The 18,919-nt window shown below is 41.8% G+C and overlaps 1 protein-coding gene across 2 annotated transcripts in view; it reads right to left on the bottom strand.

Moving 5' to 3' along the window:
- Positions 1-18,362, bottom strand: part of SP3 (Sp3 transcription factor) — a 34,830-nt gene extending 16,468 nt beyond the window's left edge. The window contains exons 1-5 of one of the 2 annotated variants that reach the window (XM_027678530.1): positions 18,080-18,362; positions 17,622-17,746; positions 17,330-17,443; positions 6,931-7,021; positions 5,656-6,825 (exon numbers count right to left, since the gene is read on the bottom strand). In XM_027678530.1, coding sequence (XP_027534331.1) covers positions 5,656-6,825; positions 6,931-7,021; positions 17,330-17,443; positions 17,622-17,746; positions 18,080-18,086 — 1,507 coding nt within the window. In that variant the 5' untranslated portion in view covers positions 18,087-18,362. Of the gene's footprint in view, positions 1-5,655; positions 7,022-17,329; positions 17,444-17,621; positions 17,747-18,079 lie in introns of both variants that reach the window. The other variant, XM_027678529.1, reaches the window with a different exon arrangement.
- Between the last annotated feature and the right edge of the window lie 557 nt (positions 18,363-18,919).

The following is an 18,919-nucleotide window of genomic DNA, read 5'->3' as shown; positions in this document are numbered from 1 at the left end:
AAAGACTCAAAGAAGTAAGGAAAGAATTAATGGCACTCAAAATGGGATTATGTGAACAATTAGACTAAAAAGTAAATTTTTTTAATCAATGATGACACCATTGTTGATATAATATACTTGAGAGTTCTGCACAGCAAGTGACTTATTAGGATAAAGGAAAACATTTTGATTAAATGAAGTACAAAACATATGTGGAATACATGAATTAAAGACTGGCATGAAGTTTAGATGCAGACTGAGAACTATCATTTCTATATGACAAATTACGAGGACATGTCACTGACAATGTCTGTTTTTATCTCCTTTTGTCCTTAGAAATTACTACCTTTTGAAAAAAAATCGTGCCTTCTCCAAGCAGTGAAAGACAACCAACCTACAACCCAGCCTGATCTTCAAGAGGGCAATCACAGTTAGGATCCTGGTGAGCATTCCTGGCATTATGAAAAGACTACCATTGCCCTTGGAAGAAACTTCAGATACTTTTTACGAGCCAGATGCACTAACAAGTTTTGTTCTGATCTGAGAGATCAGAACCAAAGCATGTGATCATGCCAGGAGGTTCTAAAGGCAAGAAAACTGTACAGAACCTGAAACAATGGACCTAAAGTGCTGAGACTGCAAAAAGACAGAAGATGAGTTTCTAGCCGTTTTTAAGTTGATGCAGTACTGGAAATAAAATCCCTTCCCTCTTGCTGGACACTCCCACAGGTGTATGAGAGTTTTCCTTTTGCTTCAGGAGTATTTGCAAAAAGGGTATTTGAAAAATGAAAAAGAAACAAGCATCTGAAACTGGGCAATATATTCTTTTGTGAACATCCTGAGGATACCTGAGACTAAGATAACTCAGGCTAACGTCCTTAGAATCTAAGTTGCACCCCCAGACAGTTGGCATTCCTGACAAATGTTTACTTGGGTAACATATATGCAACAAAGTTTCACCTCACCACTAGGGGCTGTAAGAAAATTGAGGAAGACTGAGCTGTTTTGGAACACAGAGCAGAATAGCACATGAAGCACAGAACAGGAAGGATGCAACAATTCGATCTTTTTGAGAATTTGAAAAAAAAATGTAATTCTACTCCACAGCAATAGATTTGCATTAAAAAATTATCCAGACTAACCATAGTTCTGCTAACTTTCTTACACTTGAATTGAGATAATTTACTATGTGCTGTTATAAGCAAGATTGTGAAACACATACAGCATGATCATCTAATTCTTCCACAATTTATTAATTTCCTTTGAAAATGATGCTAAAATAAGGAATGTAATTTAAGCATGCTGTAAGCAAACTATTTACACAAGATTGGTACATAAATAGCTCTAATTCCTGCACTAACTTAAATTCATCAGTTTCCAATTTTAATTTTCATATAAAAAATGAAACAGTGGGGGAATTGTTTTTAACTGTTTTGATTCTACAACATGCAAACTAAATGCCTCAAATGAAAATTGGATAGCCCTAAACAGTTGTTGTGAGATGAAAATATTTACTCAACATCATTGTTTCAGTTTACTTCACGCATTTCACAAGACTTTTTAGAATCATTTAATTTCATAATAATAACATGCCCTTTTGTCTCAAAAGCTTGGTATAAAGAATGCCTTAGAAGGGAAACCTGCATAACTGAAATTAAAATTAACAAGGCTAAAAACTGGAACTAAGAAAGGAAGAGAAAAAACTAAGTTGTGTAATACTGAAAACCAGCCAAAACTTTTTAAAAAGTTCTAAATGCCAGAAGAAAGTGCAGAACACTACTTAAAGCATAGCTATCTCATCAGAAGCATTAAAACATTAAAAATTGAGCATTCACAGTTTTACTTGCAGGGATGGTTGTTTCAATTTTGCTTGTTTGGGAGTTTAGACTGTTTTATGAAACAGATGTTAGACCAAAGCCTCACAAGATACCAGCAGATGAAAGATAAATTGTCACCTGGGCAACTATTTACCTTGAAAATTGTCAGGCAACTTTTTGGCCAAATTTAGAGTAGGTAAATTACTCCAGCATAAGATATCTGGCAGGAATGGAATGAAGTCACCACCACAAACAGCCAACCACTCCCACTCATTATCAACTGGTGTAAGCTGACCAACAGCCCTGACTGCAAGTTCAATGGCAGCAGGCAGATGAGTCGGAGAGGAGCTGTGCACACGCTTGCAGAGGAGGAGCCAGGAAGAAAGACGTAGAAATGCAGACCCCAGTTTTGCAGTGACACTTTGAGTCAACTCTTGAAAGGAATCCCTTTGACTTGATTCCAGCTGTAGACCAATCTGGAAAACTGTTTGTAGAGGGTTTTTTCTATTTAAATAAATGAATCTTCCAGGTGAGTGTGTCTGAGCTGATAAGTAGCAAAGTCCATTCTCAAGCCAATGCTACTTTCTTTCAGGTAATTTCTAGTTTCTTCAGATGATACTGGAATAGTCAAAAGAAGTATATATAAAAAAATGTATCCAGCATCCTATAAAACGTTTAGCAACCTATATAAGAGTTGGTAAAATTGTCTTTTTTTTCCAGGAAATAAGCAATCCAAAACTGTGATTCAGTACATTTAATAAATTAGCTGAGATGCTATTATGATTAGATTTTGATTGACACAGTAAGTTTCCTTTGTCCAGACAATGGCAGGGGGAGAAAGGGCGGTGCGGGCGGGAATCCAAAAACTTACAAATTCCTCCAAATTGACAAAACTTACAGGATCAGAAATATGAAAACCAAGTTGGTACATTTCAGTACCCAATATTTTTCAAAAAGAAACACTACTTTATATTAAATGTTTGAAGAAAAAAATCAAGATAAACATGCTAATTAAAAAAAACCCCTTTCTTGAACAAGTAAGTCTCTAAAGAGTAATGTGAACTGTGCATGTAATCGCTCTTTTTGTTACATACAACACAGTATCTTATTACAAACTGCCAACAAAAGGACTAGACCACTAGAGAGCTTTCTCAGGTTTAATTTCCTCTCAAGATCAAAAGACTGAAGCCAAAACACAGGCGAGAAAGATATCTCTTTGCCAGTGTTTAACATGTAGATACTATTTGATACAGTTTTTGTTTGAAAAGCAATGCTGAAGAGAGTTTCAGCTATGACTAACCAATACCCTTCCCTTTGCCACCACAAGACAACACTAAGCACAATGAGGAATATGAGCTCTAATAAACATTTGAAGATTAAAAAACGCTCAGCCAAGACTTTTCAGGAGAAATTCAGTGCAACGGAAGTCTCTGCCTGGTAAAGTGGACATTTTGGTAGAAAAATAATTACTGGACATTTTTCAAAGAAAACTGTACATTTACTGGACAGAGCAATTGACTTTGTATTAGGGTTCTGGTGGCTTTCCATTATGCAAATAAAACGTAGGACCTAGGTATAGACATTTTTTACCTCTCACACATTCATGAGTACAGTAAAGATGTCCCCTGCTACTTACCTGGGAAGTGAGCCTTGGAAGAACACCTCTCACACAATGGCCTGTAACAACCAAAATCTAAAACCTAACCGTTTTCACAGCTACACTGCTAATAGAGCAAAATACATTATCTGGACCTCAGGTAGTTACCAACCATCTCTGACCCAAGACTAGGAACATGTTCTTTTTATTTCTGCCTCAGGTAGAAAAATTTCCTTAAATGAAAACAGAAATTACAGCCTGACTCTATTTGTTATGAAAGGAAGTGCATTACCTGGGTTGGAGGGGAGAAAATACAGGGAAACTCTTCTATCTTGCTTCAAAGTTTGTTGTTAGTTTGTAGAAAAAAAGTAATCAAGTAGCTTCACACCCTTTAACTTCTCTCATTCTGCTGTCCCTTCCACATACCTTCCTCTTTCAGTTTAAAATTAAACCATTTTCCTTATTTGCAAAAGAACAACATATTTTTGACTTTAAAAAAAAAAATTATAATTTCATTATCTGCTTCTAACTGCATATTTATTTTTCAACCAAAAGAAAGGGTGCCATACCATATTGTGAGGGGTTAGAAACAAGAAGGGGAAGAACAACACTGAAAAAGATTCTCTCAGACAACTTTGATATAGACAAAATACCAGGTGCATATAGCAAAGACACTGAAGGTCAATCAAAATAATTCAGTCTGATTCTGTTAGTTAGAAGCAGTGTCACACCGACTGTTACTTTGAAAAAGTGAGTTTCTTCTAACATAAAGAGGGACCAATTACATTCTCCCCAAATTTAGGGGATGGTAGTTTTAATACCTTCCAGTCCATTTATTACTCTAGACAAGTAGGAAGAATGTCACTATAAATCTCCACCTTATCTTTAATATAATCAGGTATTTATAGCTATTCACTTCAGGCAATAGTTTCTGCTATTCATCTAGTACTTCTGTCTATTTAATCACATTTCATATATCCCATTTAGTCTCTTGCTTTCCCATGTGAAATTCCTCATAGGAAAATACAGTTAAAGAATCCTTGATGGAACTCCCTTGCATTTTATTATGAACACTATTGAAATATGCTCAAGAACCATCAACAGACAAAGTGATACACATGGCACAGAGCAGGCTCAACTTCTTTTTTATGTGTCTTTTCTTTGCTTCCTTTCCCCTTTTCCTTTCTATCTTTCTTCTCAAGTTTCTGCTACATTTCTTCACAAGCAATAACATTAGCTACATACCAAATATAAATCTGAGAAATAAATAAGTTCTCAACCTCCTTGTATTTGGTATCAGCCACAGGCCCTTTTTACAAGATTTAGATTCTGAAATCTGAGTTTACCTGTATTAACATGCACAATACATGCTTTTTGTTACTGATGTCTACATTCCATGTCCACATAGGTAACAAAGTATGATGGAGACAAACAAAGACTTTCTGTGGTCACTGGAAACAGAAAATGCCCTGAAATTTGCAATGCACTGTATGAAATTTACCAAGATAAACAAGCATTTTTATTTTTTCTCACATTAAGACACACCTATTTTAAGAAAATAGTATTTCTTCTCTGCTTATAGAGATAAAACACGCTGTGAAATTTATCACTCATGACTGTACATTCTGAAATATACTGCAAATAAGTAGTACTGGAATTCATGCACGTTCTTAAGCACAGACTCCATTTTGATATTTACATGCTTGTTTCAATTCTGCTTACATGAGCTTCCTACATCATAGTTACACTGATACTAAATCAGCAGGAAATGAGTTGAACAAAAGAGCAGATGAATAACAGCACCACAGGGGGTCTGAAAATTTTCAGGGGAAAAAAATTGCATCAACAGATATCTTTGGATTTTCCACAGAAACTTCATCTATTCAGGAGTAGGAAGAATGGGTATGCTTATGATAACAGTTGCCTTAGAAGAGTGGCAGTTGAAAGCCAGATTTCCCCTCTTTCAATTTAGTATGCAGATCTTCTGCATGGTAAGTCTTGTAAACACCTATAAACACTGAAGTGCTGTTAACTAATAGGACCAGTTGGGAGTTACAGGAGCTTATACTAAAAGAACTGAAGTAGGGCTATGTTCTACCATTCTAATGGAACAGTACTTTCAAATAAAACCTACCATCACTATGCTTAACCCACTGTATTATGTAGGCTTCCACAGCAAAACAATCATGTTCCGATAATCCATTTAAACCAACGACATGCATTAATATAAAAGAATTTTCTGCAAAAGAGTAAAATAAATACCTGCAGGACTGCCAGCATTTTCTCCTTGATGCAGCTGAATACCAGCAGAATCTATAGAGTTTACTGTAACTGTCTGTAGATTTGGCAATTGAGCAGTGCTTAGACTAACTGGAGTTGACGTCAACGCCCCACCTGCTGCAACTTGGCCAAGAGTGAGAGTCTGCACAGGGGTCAGAGTTATTTGTTGACCAGGTGCATTCTGAATTTGCAAGTTCTGCAAGTTCTGAACTCCTTGCACTTGAAATGTCTGCCAGGTTATCTGCCCAGAAGGGGTCACTGTTTGTGCCTGAATCAAAAAAGTTCCAGGATTCAGCTGCAGTTGAAGATTTTGAAGAGCCTGTTGAGAAATACTTTGACTTGCTTGTACACCGTGGATTGTCTGTTGCGCAATACCTTGTACAATCTGGGCTTGACTGGTTGGCTGCTGAGACTCTTGTAGCTGTATGTGTTGTACAATTGGCTGTGCTGTGGAGACCTGAATATTCTGAGCCTGTGTGTCATCAGAGACTGATGTTTGGATGTAATTTCCCTGAAGATCAGAACTATGAACTTGAGCACTGGTTGTGGACAAGTCATTTGCATTTTGTTCCAATATACTTGAACTGTCTATGGTAACGGGCAATTGTGATGAAGATGACGTTGGCACAAATAAGTCATTATCAGTCGCGGTTTCTGTAATTTCAGGAGAAACTTGCTCACCAGTCCTTTCAGAAGTATCTGAACTCTCCATGGCTTGTCCAGTATTTATCAAGTGCCCATCTGCATTAATGCCTGCTGTCATGGTTTGAGAACCACTGCCAAGTCCCAAAGAATCTAGATCGACACTATTGATGGGTACAAAAGTAATATTTCCTGGCAGTCCAAGAGGGACGTTAGCAACTACCTGTGCTTGGCCAGGGTAAGATGAACCACCAATTGCAACTCCCTGAACCTGGACTTGACCAGACTGACTAGATAAGATATTCTGAATATTAGCTGAAGACGTTCCAGAGGCAATGATGGTTTGATTGGAGCCAGGAATGATCTGAATTTGACCACTTTCTTGATTTATACTGCTATTATCAGAAGAGGCTGCAAAGCCAAGTTGAACTTGCTGACCATCCGCTGTCTGGATCTGGGGTATTACTTGGTATTGTACGTTAGACACTGTACCATTCGACGAATCTGATCCTGGTGCAACAGAAAAGATTTGTTGATTTTGCAAACTCTGAATAGGAAGGACATACTGCCCACTTGAAGTTACTGTGGCAGCACCTGGAATCTGTACTATATTACCAGCTTCGTCCTTTATAGTGGTAGGAGCTGCAGACAAGACCTCCCATCTGTTTGGAGTTCCGGCTAATTGCACAGAAGCCAAATCCCCTGTCTGAATAAAAAGAAAAAAGAAAAGACAAAATTAAAACAAGTGATGTACAGACTATGTGTTAGATCAATCATGCAATTCAACACTAGATATTGATACACTACTGGAAAACATGCAGTACAGCCTGTATGAACATCAGCAGCTGGATTAAAACTATGAAATACAGACTTTGTAACTCAGGGTAACCAATCTGTGGGTTTTGAGCTGCATGTTGCTTGCAAACTTGTCAAACACAGCTCCTATGTCATGGCTATGTCAGGTGACCAGCAACAGGGTTATTCTGGGGGGGGGGGTAGGGCTGCTGGGTAATCTAAACCCCTGGCTCTGGGAAGAAGGGAGCTGGCAGGGGCTGCTGGAGCTCTCATCACCAACTTACCCCAGGACTCAGCTACACTCTGCACCCAGCCTGGCACTTATCACACAGAAATGGAGGAAATGCTGTGCAGCCAGTGCTCCCTGTATCTCCTGGAGCTCCACTGCCTTTTGACTCTGTTATATATTATATAGGTGTGCATGTTGTGACTCTCAGTAGTGCAGAGAATGTTAAGAGGTGACACAGTCACACAGTTGGAAAGACTGGACAGCCTCAGTTAAGTTACACTAACACAAAGTCCTACTATCTAGAAGCTTATAGGAGTTACTGTTTCACTAGGAAAGAAGGCTTCTAGACTAAGGATTTTTATACTGATATCATGGTTGGATTAGTCATACATATCTTGGGGCGGGGGGGGGGAACTCTCTTAATTAAGTTGGAACAATAGAAAACACCAGTGTTTCAGAGCAGACCCCCTAAATGGTTGAAGAACCTAGTATGCTACTGGATTTTATTCAGTAAAGAAAAGGTAAAAAGCACTTACCTTTCTTTACCAAAGCAAGCTTTTTCAGAATAGGGTATTAAGAATTAGATTTAACATTCTGCAATGCTTAGCACAGATTTGCATAGTCAACCAACTTGATCTTGTAAATGATAATCAATCTAAAGAATATCAAGTTTCTCTTTATCTGTTTTACCACACTACAGTAAACCAATAGAATAACTTAATATTTATCAACAAACAAACAACTTGTCTTACAACCAATTCAGCTCTGTGAAACAAATTTAGTCCCTTCGTCAGAGTCCAGAGGACATAGAAAGAAAACCTCTAGTTTGTCCTTCTGCACTGCTACTGTGATCACTCCTGGTAGGGAAATTACCAGAGCATATTGCAACTTCTTTCTGATGCTGCATTCTGACTTCCTTTACAATAAAACCTGAATGTGCAAAATATAACACTCATCTAACTCTTTCCTAACACAGCACTGAAACTTAGCCAGCCTGAAATGAATCCTGTGGCAGCTGAGTGAATTTAGTCCACAGCACTGGATGGGACTTCGCTCGTTTCACTTTCTTATCCTATTCCGGTCCACAACACTAAAATCTTTACATGTATAAAAAAAATATTCTATTTTCTGAGTGCTTATTAAAAAATAGTTTCACTGTGCTTGTCAAGCTTCGTTTCCAATAAGGAAACGCGTATCTTGGTTCTAAATGCCTCTCAAGAACTGTACAAATAAAGATTGTGAAAAAAAAAAAGAATGCTGGCTTTCTTTAGCCCTCAAAGATATGGGCCATTCACTTAAGAGTTGGACTCCATGATCCTTGTGGGTACCTTCCAACTCAAGATACTCTGATTCATAAGTGTGATTCATAACCTTTCATGTAGTTTATTAGTAAACAGATTCAGCATCACCAGAACAAAACTAATTTTATGGCCTTAATGCTTCAAGGAAGAGAAAGAGAAAAAGGAGTAATTGTATATCCATTTTATTATTTTATTTTCCTCCTATACTGATTAACCTGCCATTTACAGAATATATTTAAATCCTTTAGTCTTTCAAGCTTGTAACTTATGATATTTGAAAAAAAGTAATATTCCATATCATATATCTTATCTAGAAGGTGGCAAAAAAATTCCATTTTCCTCTCCTATCACATGAGCTTTTTACGCTTGTGTTTAATATTGTTTACATACAGTTACCAGTTGCTAAAATGCTGCTAAGAAAGTTCATAACTACTCAATTCGCAAGCATATAAATACTTATTAACTGAAGGTTTTATAAAGTAACAAAACACCCATAAAAGTTACAAGGTAAAACATCAGTCAGAAAACATCAAAAGCAAAAATATGATTGTTATATGTTTTAAGTGTGTAATTATAAAATAAATGTATAATATAATGTGCTGACAGTAGCTGTTAGAACAAAAGAGAAAGAAAAAGTAATGGAAACCATTACAAGTCTGATATAATTTCTCACTGATATAAAACTATGTACAAGCAAATGCTGCATGCTTAGGCTAAAACTGGACTGATCTAGTACGCAATAGCATGTCTATGTGTACTCTTATGTAATACATATGTACATCCTCCACAGAAATAGTTCAAAGGGAACCTGTCTCCTTCATGATATGGAAATAACCTACGTTATTGTATTTCCAAAACATGTTGATTCCCATATTGCCATTTTCATGTTAGGCACACATCTCACCTCTTCACGATCTAGTGAAATCTTCCCTCAAATCCTGCTCTGTAAGACTTCTAGCACAATAGAGTTACTCTTCTAGTAGATGTACTTGTCAGTCCATGGAGAAGTTCAGGGCAGTCATGCATGAGGATATGAAGCCATTGCTACACACAGCACTAAATGCCTGTTATTCACATGTTGCTCTTACAGCTGGCTATATCAGACACCACCAGACGAATCATGAGGAGGGAGGGACAAAAAAAAAGGGTGAGGCTTTTAAGAAGCTATCTGGCAGCCATGAAATTACTAGCATTAAAGCATGAAAAAAACCTGTATGGTAAAGAATATTTAAGGATGATCTCTAACCTCAAATGGTCATCAACCTGTCATAACAAGATTGACTCTTATACCCTTTCTCAAAGTCTGATGAGCTAATAGGACATTTCTTGGACTTCTTTCCTACTAACTAAAGAGTAGCAACCTTTCTCTGCATCCTCAGGCAATTAAGCATTTTTGTAGTAACTCAAAAGTTCTGCAACTGATATATGAGCAGTAACATCTGCAGCCAACTCATTTACTGATCTTTACAATGTAGTTGAAATCCTCCCAGTTTTATTTGTTGTCTCTCAGCCACCCCTGAAAAATACTTAACAGGGTAGAGATAAGGCAACAGTTCTTTTCCTTATCAACGGACACTCAGGCAGCAGCTATTTGGAAGCTGTTCCTTTAAGAGAAGGTTGGACGGTTGCAATCGAAAGGCTCCCTTTCAAGAGGAAGGGACAAAGATCTGAGGAAAGTTCAGCACTAGCCAGCCAAAGAGGAGAGAACAGGAAGCAATGGGGAATTCACTGGAAGCAGCATCAGGAAACAAGAGAAAGAGACAGGAACAGAGCAAAGAGAGTAGCTGACACAAGACATGGGAAGAATTAAAATCAAATGATATGTCCACCTGGAGAAAGGTCAAGTACCAACAAAGAGTGGAAGAAACAACCACTGTTCAGCCTGTCTTTTGATCCTTTAACAGGCCTTGTATAATTTCTAGTGGGTAAAATAAATAGATGTCTCTGAGCCAAAAATCCCATCCCTGAAGAATCAGGAGTCATGGTAAATAAAAATCTAATAATTGTCTTGTTCAATGTGTTTAGAGAAAATTAAAGCAACATTAAGTCAAATGTGGAAGGAGATAAAAGAAAGACATACAGTATACCTTTTAAAAGTGATCTAAACCATACTGAATGATACGACTTGGGTTATAAAAAATAAAATATCCTTCACCAAAGTAAAACTGGAATGGGAAGAAACATCCCTGTGAGAACCTGGCAGGTTGTAGACACCTGAATTTCAACATGTCAAATGTGACCAAGTGGGTACACGCCTTTAGCCATCAGTATTTTATTGCTAAAGAACTACCGAATGCTTATCTCTGCTGGTCTATTGTGGACTGCTTTTTACTGCACTTTTTGGAAAGTCACTTTTGCCCCATTTAGTCCTGGAGCAAAAGCATCAACAAAATGAGCAGAGGTGGACAGATAATGAGTCATGAGCTCCTACACATTTAAAAATCACATACCAAAAGAAGAAGATTGGACACTGCCTCATCCAAATTGTTGTTTTATGAAAGAGTTAGGGTTCTAATGCATGAGTTTAATACCATGTGTTTACCAAGCTACAGTAAACTATCTGTGCATTCTTAGGTCATTACAAATACTAGATAAAATGCATTTGCTTCAACTCTTTCATTAAAGTATGAGCTAATACATTCTATCTTGTATTTGCCATAGGTTAAAAACATGCTAAACATCCGTCACTGTGGTTCAGTTGACACAAAGCTGCTTGTTAAGGCAAATTAATTCTGTTGCATGTTTCAGCCCTCTGCCAATGAAGCCAATCAATTCAGAGAAATACATTTGCCCAAATCAAATGTTTAGAGAAACAAAGAATGTTTCAGGGAAAAAGTATTATCTGGGCCTGCTTAAAATGTTACTTTAAAAGAAATACTAATCTGGTGAAATACACCTGTGTCTCTTTTAAAGAACATCTTCATCCTTTTTCTTAACATGGACAACTGGAGCCAAAACTTCAGTAGCTTTTTATCAATCAGCAGAAGTTCAGAACCTGTCCAAATTAAGACAATACAATATTCCTGACGTTAGTAGAAATAAGGAAGCTGCAATACTAAGGAATGAGATGCGGCAACAAGGAGATGTTTTTAACAAGACTGTAGGTAACTTCATTTGTTTATTAATTATTAATCAATATATGTGTATAAATCTCAATATAACTATATGCCAAACAAGAATTTAGCATTGTGTGAAATGGTTTGTTTTCCTCATGCTTTCAACTCAGGTGCTGAAGGCTCATTCAAATCATCAAGAGGGACAAGACAGGAGGATCTGAGATCAGTCAGACTGAACTTGATCTGTGGGAAGGCAATGGAGCAAACAACCTTGAAAATAACCTTGAAAAAATTAGCCTTCAAATAAATTTGGGGGGGTGTGACAGGGGAGAAGGTAGTGATCAGAAGTAGCCAGCCTAGACTTAGAAAGTAGAAATAACTAAGTAACTAACCTGACAATGGGCTATGATCAGAAGACTGGCTTGGTAGATAAGGTTATGCAAGGAATATTATTTATCACTACTTCAGTCAGGCTTTTGACTTTGCCCCCATAATGTAGGAAAAAACTTTTTTTTTTTGTTACCATAAGGGTGATCAAACACTGGAACAGGCTACCCAGAGAGGTTGTGGAGTCTCCATCCTTGGTGGTATTCAAAACTCACCGGACACAGTCCTGAGCAACCTCCTCTAACTGACCTGCTTTGAGCAAGTTGGGGGGAGACCAGACATTCTCCAGACATCCTTCCAAGCCTGTTCTATGAAATCTTAGACTTCTTACTAATGTTTAAAATTACAGAGAGAACTTTCTGGTTTATGCTGCCTTTAAATATGGAAATGTTTTAAAATGTACATTTTCTTACTTTCTCCAAAACTATAAAGAGAAATAAAACATAATTTTTTTAAAGAACATCCTTAAAGCAACTTCTTCTAGAACAACTTCTACACTTGGTTCTAATCCAGTACTAGAAAGACATAATAGAAATGCAAAATTCAAAGAACATTTTGAAAGGCAAGCTTCTGGACAGCAGCAGGGGAAATACACTGTTAGTCACTACATTCTACCTGAAACTTCATTATTCTACAAAAGTATAAAACAGAGAGAAGCAAGACAATTTTAGGCAGACTTTTCTATAGTGGCTGAACACATTCTGGTACACCTGTTCACATCCAGACACACGGCATCAGGAAGCTATCTTATCACTCACAAAGGAAAAAACGGATGTCGGAATAATTCTGAACTTCCTCAAAATGATCTTATAGGCCAGAGAACCAAGTGGTATAGTTAACTCTGACACGTGGCATTCATGCATATTTTTGCCTAGTGGAAAACATGAAATTTAAAATGCCTTCCAATTTCTCTATGCTATCATCACTATTAGTATTTCCCCCTAAACTGAGGTTGAGCTAGGTGCACCTCAGATGGTTACAGTAATGTTCTGAGGCATAAACAAACTGGAATTCCAGATTTTCATTAAGTTCTGTGAAGCAGTGATATTCAATTCTAAAGCTCAAGTTATGCCAAAGCAGCCTTAAAACACTGTAACCTTTATTTGTAAAAGATACAAAGAAATGCTTTGTCTACACCAGATAAATGATACTCATCTTCCCCACATTGCTAATTATTAAGCTGTCCAAATGTTTTCCACATCATGTTGGTAAGCAACAACACAACAACACAAATAATCATATAAATCATTCCCCTCAGCCTTTTTTTTTTTTTTTTTTTTTAAGGCTAGAGAATTAGCGTACCCGGCACCACAGCAGATGCAACTACACACCACAACTGGGGCAGTCATCTCTATCAGCTCCCATTCTTTGGCGGCTGCCAGAGCCTACAGTTGTCAGCCACCCTGCGTTTTTCCCAATTCACCCGCCTTCCAGACCTCCCACACAACCTCCCATCAGTCTTGCACTGTATCCTCACCTATGCCAGTGCTACACAGACAACCATAAGAATGCTCTTGGGAGCGTGATAGTTAAAGCGAGTCTTTAGCTTTGCATTACAATGAAGTAAGTAAGAGAACACAAACAACTGGTTATCATCTCAGCTTTGTAGCTTCTTAAACAATTATCTGATCATGCCAACCGTACAGCTGACCATCAACACTTTGTCTGACCTAATTCTGTTTGCTTTTATGTTTTCACCCCTATGCACAGCTCTGCCACCTTCTGCTTTGCTTCTCATTTTCACCTAATGCTAAAATCTTCGCAGATGTTTAAACGGGAATGAAACTAGAGTATTTATAACTAAACGAAAAAGAATCCTAAACGTGAGAGCTGGAAGTAGAATTATTAGTCAACGATAAATAGTGCAAAAGCAAGACCCAAAATAAAACTTCTCAGACGTTAAATTCCCAAGAGAGGGAAAGACATCCAGAGAGACCAAAACATGGGCTGTCATTCTAGGTCAAGCAGGAGTGCATACCATCCCAGCAAGGCTTTCACACACACTAGAAGGCAGCAATATTCAAGGCAAAGTTTCCACAGCCAGCATTTGAACAAACCACGGATGCAGCAGCATGGTAACTGAGAAAAAGATTCTCAGGTAAACAAATTCAAGGCCATGTACATTAAAATCAAAAAGCAGCAGGCAACACACAAAACAGTGGTGTTGGTTGATCATAGGCAAAATAAATCACGGAATCAAAGCTGGAAGACTTCAATCTTCATCAACGCACAGAGAGACAAGATCGAAAGTAATGCCTGTTAGGGCCTCTCATTCAAAAGCAAATATAGTTCTAACCAGAATCCTGGGCCGAGTTGAAAACCTTGTGGACTAGAGGCAGCCTGCCAGGTCATTGACAGGATGGAAAGAAGAAGAGGGTTGAGTTTAATTCTGTCAATTGTTTTCATGTGCTTTCCATTACAAGCAGTTGTCATTTTCATTAGTCTTTTTATTTCGTCACTAATTCTGTCAGTGGCATAACAGCAAAGTCCACTCAAACAGTAGGCCTGGACTCAGATACCAATATAGAATCATAGGATAATTTCAGTTGGAAAGGACTTATGAAGGTCATCCATTCCAACCCCTGGGTTTAAAGCAGGGACAACTAGATCACAACAAACAAGATCACATTTGCTCCAGCTCTTCCCCAAATCCCACACATGCGATATTGCCTGCATTCCTATGGGAGTTTTGCTGTTGCTTTTAAATCATACTGCTGGTCTCTTGGGGAGCAGCTGCAGCATTCCATTTCAGCCAGGAAAGCAGTGTGCTAGCCCAGCATATGGGCTCCAGCCCTGCCAGTTCCTACGAAGCAAGTGTCAGTAAAACAGTAACAAAACAACCCCCAAACCACAGTGCCACTAGCCCTATACATGCAGGCTCTTCAAACACTTCTGAGAGGAAATACTTAATTTAACTTTTACTATCTCTTTGTATGGATTGAGAATTCTACCAGATGTTCAGCAGACAGAACTGCAGTCTAGGTATAGAACATACTGGGAAAGGGCTGCCTCCCCATCACTACATTAGGCACTATCACCAACACACAGATATCAAACTGATTCATCTATACTCCTGGGGAAGGGAGGAGCATCACAAACTGCAGGCAGACGCTTATGTCGCTATCTATGCATATAGATTTCATTTTCATTATGAAGTACCTACAACTTAAGGCTTTTTAGCTCCCTCCTCCTTCTTCCATCCTCTGATAAGATAAACTCAGGGGACCAGAAAAAAAAATCTTTACTGCACTAAATCCCTTTTGGCCTTCTGTTTTTCACAAGGAATATATTTCAGGGCCTTTAGTCCCTCCCCTCTCTTTATTAAGGTCATCTTAATTAACTCCATTGTCTAGTTCAGCTACTGTAGGTATCTCCTCCAATTTATATTTAGTTTCCACCCAAAATACTCTGAATCATTCAAGAGTTATGTTGTAGGAGTGTAAAAATTACCAGAATGCTATAACCTAACTCACAGAAGATATGTAGGAGGGGCCTATCTGCATGTATGAAAAGTAGTGAGTGAGCTTATATTCAGATTTGGTTTAAGTAAGATTTTGGCTTCTCTTGAATTGCATCTGCCTTGCCCTGAAAAGCCTCTTATACGTAAACACAACAACAGATTAATTTAATAGGAATAAAGAAATACTATTTCAAAACTGCTTTGCCCATTTTGAACTATCAGGAACCATTTGTCCTGCACTACCATTCCGGTATCCTGTCAGACCTAGCACTGCTCACCCTAAGTGAACAACCCCTCCTTACGGTGCGCAATTCCAGATTTACAATGAGAACAACCTTAAGGTGAACACGGGAAAGGAAGCAATCGATAAAACATCATTCATTTTTCAATATGTATGTTTATACTTTTCAGTGTTGTATGCATCCAGTATTATGAAACAAATCTCAGAGGTATCAGGCACTTAACAACAACTGAAAGATTTTTAAAAACATACTGCTTGACCAAATAAACAAGTTTGGCAGAAAGGATGCTTGAAAGGGAGTCAGAAATCTTAATATATTTTCGAGCTCTGTCATTAGTCTACAACCTGCTGTATGACCTCAGACAGCTATTTTACTTCAGCTTCCCTTTATGTAAAGTAAGTTGAAATGCACAGATGAAAAGTACTTTAAAGTTTAGCACCCAAGTATTTAGAAACTTAACAATATCACTAACACTTCCACATTTGTTAAAAGCTTGCCACAGACACTTCATGCACCAGTATAATGCTTTGAGTTTTTCCTCCTATTTGCAGAATTCTAAAACATACAAGGCTGTTGTATGGCAAGTTTAAAAAACAAAACTTGTTTTAAAAGAAAAGAAAAAAGGTTTTTTTGCTAATTTTTTAAGATGTTTTTGTAAAGAAAAACTAAAATTAGAGGTAGTATGTCTGATTTTCCAAGGCCAAAGAAACTACTTCAGCTTGTCATTTTAGAAGATATTTTGAAACTCTCTTTTAATATACCAGTATTTTCAGGTATCAGTTATTTAGAAATGCACAAGAGCTTTGAGTTTAGCCAGATCAATTAAGAAACATGTGAGTTTCCATTAGGCTTTTGTTATGTGGATTGTTAAATTAGCTTCAGTACGAACATATTTCTAGTCTGCAAGATCCCTCTCATCACGCAAGGTCCCAAGGTCATCAAGGCTCCTTTTAGAGCCAACAGCGCATGAGAGATAAGGACAGAAATTCGGTTTGCAATACGAGGAACCGCACGGTAACTCTCCCTAGAAAAAACAGCGTCGATACAGGAAGCTGCTTTCCACCACCGCGTTCGCTTCTAAACAGCCATTTTACTTCACTACATCCTTCCCTACAGCCAGCCTTCATTTTGTGTTCCTGCCTGGCTGCGCGGTTCCCGGCTGACAGCCTGGAGAGGATACCGGGGGCGCGCTCAGGTGGAGGTGAGATGCCTCCCAGCATCGCCGGGTGCCGAGCGAGCCGTTCCGGTGCCCGGGTCGGGGGAGGGAGGCTTCCCGCCTCCCCCCGGTTTTGAAAGTAAATGAAGGCGCCGTTCCCAATGGCGGGGGAGGGGGGAGCTTGGCTCCCTCCTCCTCCCGGGAGCCCGGCTCCTCCTGGAGAGGCAGGGGAGCCCGGGGACCCCTCTCCTGGCAGGTCGGCCCTGCTATCGTCCCTCCCCCCGGGCGGGCAGTGCCGTGTGTCCCGTCCCTCCCCCCGGGCGGGCGGGCTGGCTGTGCAGTCTCTCCCCCCGGCAGGCCGTGCGAGAGCGGCGGGGCGGGCACTCACCGCTCCGGCAGAGTGAGAGGCAGCGGCGGCGGCGGCCTCATCCTCCTCCGGCGACGGCGGGCCGATCTTGCTGCAGGTGGCCGCCAGAAGAGCGAGCGGTGACGGCTGCGCGTCCTACCCACAATGGGCGGGTTCAGGGAGAGAAGGGGGGTGGCGGTTAGTGCGGGACAGCGACCGGGCTCCTCGCAGACGCGCACACAGGAAGCGGCGGCGGCGGCACCGGCTCCGCACCCGCTCACAACGTGTCACCCGGGGGAGGGGGGGGAAGGGGCCCGGCTGGGCCTGCGCTCACCTGGGGGGCGGCCGCCCCGGCGGAGGCCGAGGCGGCGCCGTTGCCGTGCTGGAGATACTCGCTGTGGCTGCTGCTGTCCACGTCTAAGGCAGCCATTTCCTCTTGTTTCACGGGCTTCTCGGGAGCTGCGGGCACAGCGGGGAGGGGGAGGGGAGAGTCACTGACGGGAGCGATCACCCCCCTCCCTCTCCCTCCCTCCCTTCCTCCCTCCCTCTCCCCCCCCTAACCCCAGCGCTCCCCCCGCCCTCCCGCACGGAGCCCTCCTCCTCCTCCTCCTCCTCCTCCCCGTGCTGCTGCCCCTGCCCCTCTTCTCCCTCCTCCCCCTGCTCCTCCTGCTGCTGCTCTCAGTGCCGGTCTCGCCTCGCTCGCACACGGACGCTCCGGGGCCGGAGCGGGGACGCGCAGGGCCGGAGCAGGAGCGGGGAGCCCCCGGGGCGGCTCGGTCGGTGCGTACGTACCGGTCATGGTGTGAGTGCGAGCGGCCGGCTGGCTGGCTGGCTGGGCGGGAGGCAGGCAGGCAGGCTGGCTGGCTGGCTCGCACACAGGCCCTGCTGGCTGGGGCTAGGCGGCTGCCGCCGGGGACATGCTTATTGTGCTCACGGCGGGCTGAAGCGGCGGCGGCGGCCCGAGCCTACTCCGGTTTTTTTTTCCTATTTTGATTGACGGTGCGGGAAAGCCGAAAGGTGGGGCTTGCCGCGGGAGAGGGGGCCCGGCCGACACCGCCGCCCGCCCGCCCGCCTGCCAGCCCGGAACTCCCGCCCACGCCCGCGCGCGCGCGCGCTCATTGGCTGCGCCGCGCCGCCGCCGCCGCCCGCACTGGCCGCCCGGGCTGCCAGTCACCCGCCGGGGGCGGGGGGGGCGCCCCATGCCGGGGCGGCTTCCTGTTTGCCAGGGCTGGTGCGGGGAACAATGAGCGGGACCCGCCGGGAGTCCGCGGCCCGTGCCCGCCGGGCCCCTCCGCCCCGCCGCTGCGCCCCCTTGATTTCCCGGGGCCTGTCCGCCCGCCCGCCCGCGGCGCAGGGGTCAGCGCACAGCCACAGCTGCGCGGCGGCGGTGGCGCTTTCCTCCCCGCCCGCCCCCCCGCGCCCCCGCCGCTCCTGTGCCCGGGGGGCGCCGGGCCGGGGCCGCGCGCATTCGAAATCTCCCCGCCGGGGCTGTCAGTCACGGCTGGCGACAGCCGCGGCTCCGGGGCAGCGGCTGAGCTGCGCCCTGCCTGCACACAGCGCCGCCGCCGCCGCGCTTTGTCCCGTCGGCGCTAAGATGTCGGCGCAGCGTCCCCAGGGGAGCGGGCCCTGCCC

This window comes from Neopelma chrysocephalum, unplaced genomic scaffold (genome assembly GCF_003984885.1).
Source record: "Neopelma chrysocephalum unplaced genomic scaffold, ASM398488v2 Primary Assembly neopelma1_44, whole genome shotgun sequence".
Taxonomy (NCBI): Eukaryota; Metazoa; Chordata; class Aves; order Passeriformes; family Pipridae; genus Neopelma; species Neopelma chrysocephalum.
Note: the sequence above shows the minus strand (reverse complement) of the source record. Positions and strands in the feature narration are given on the sequence as shown.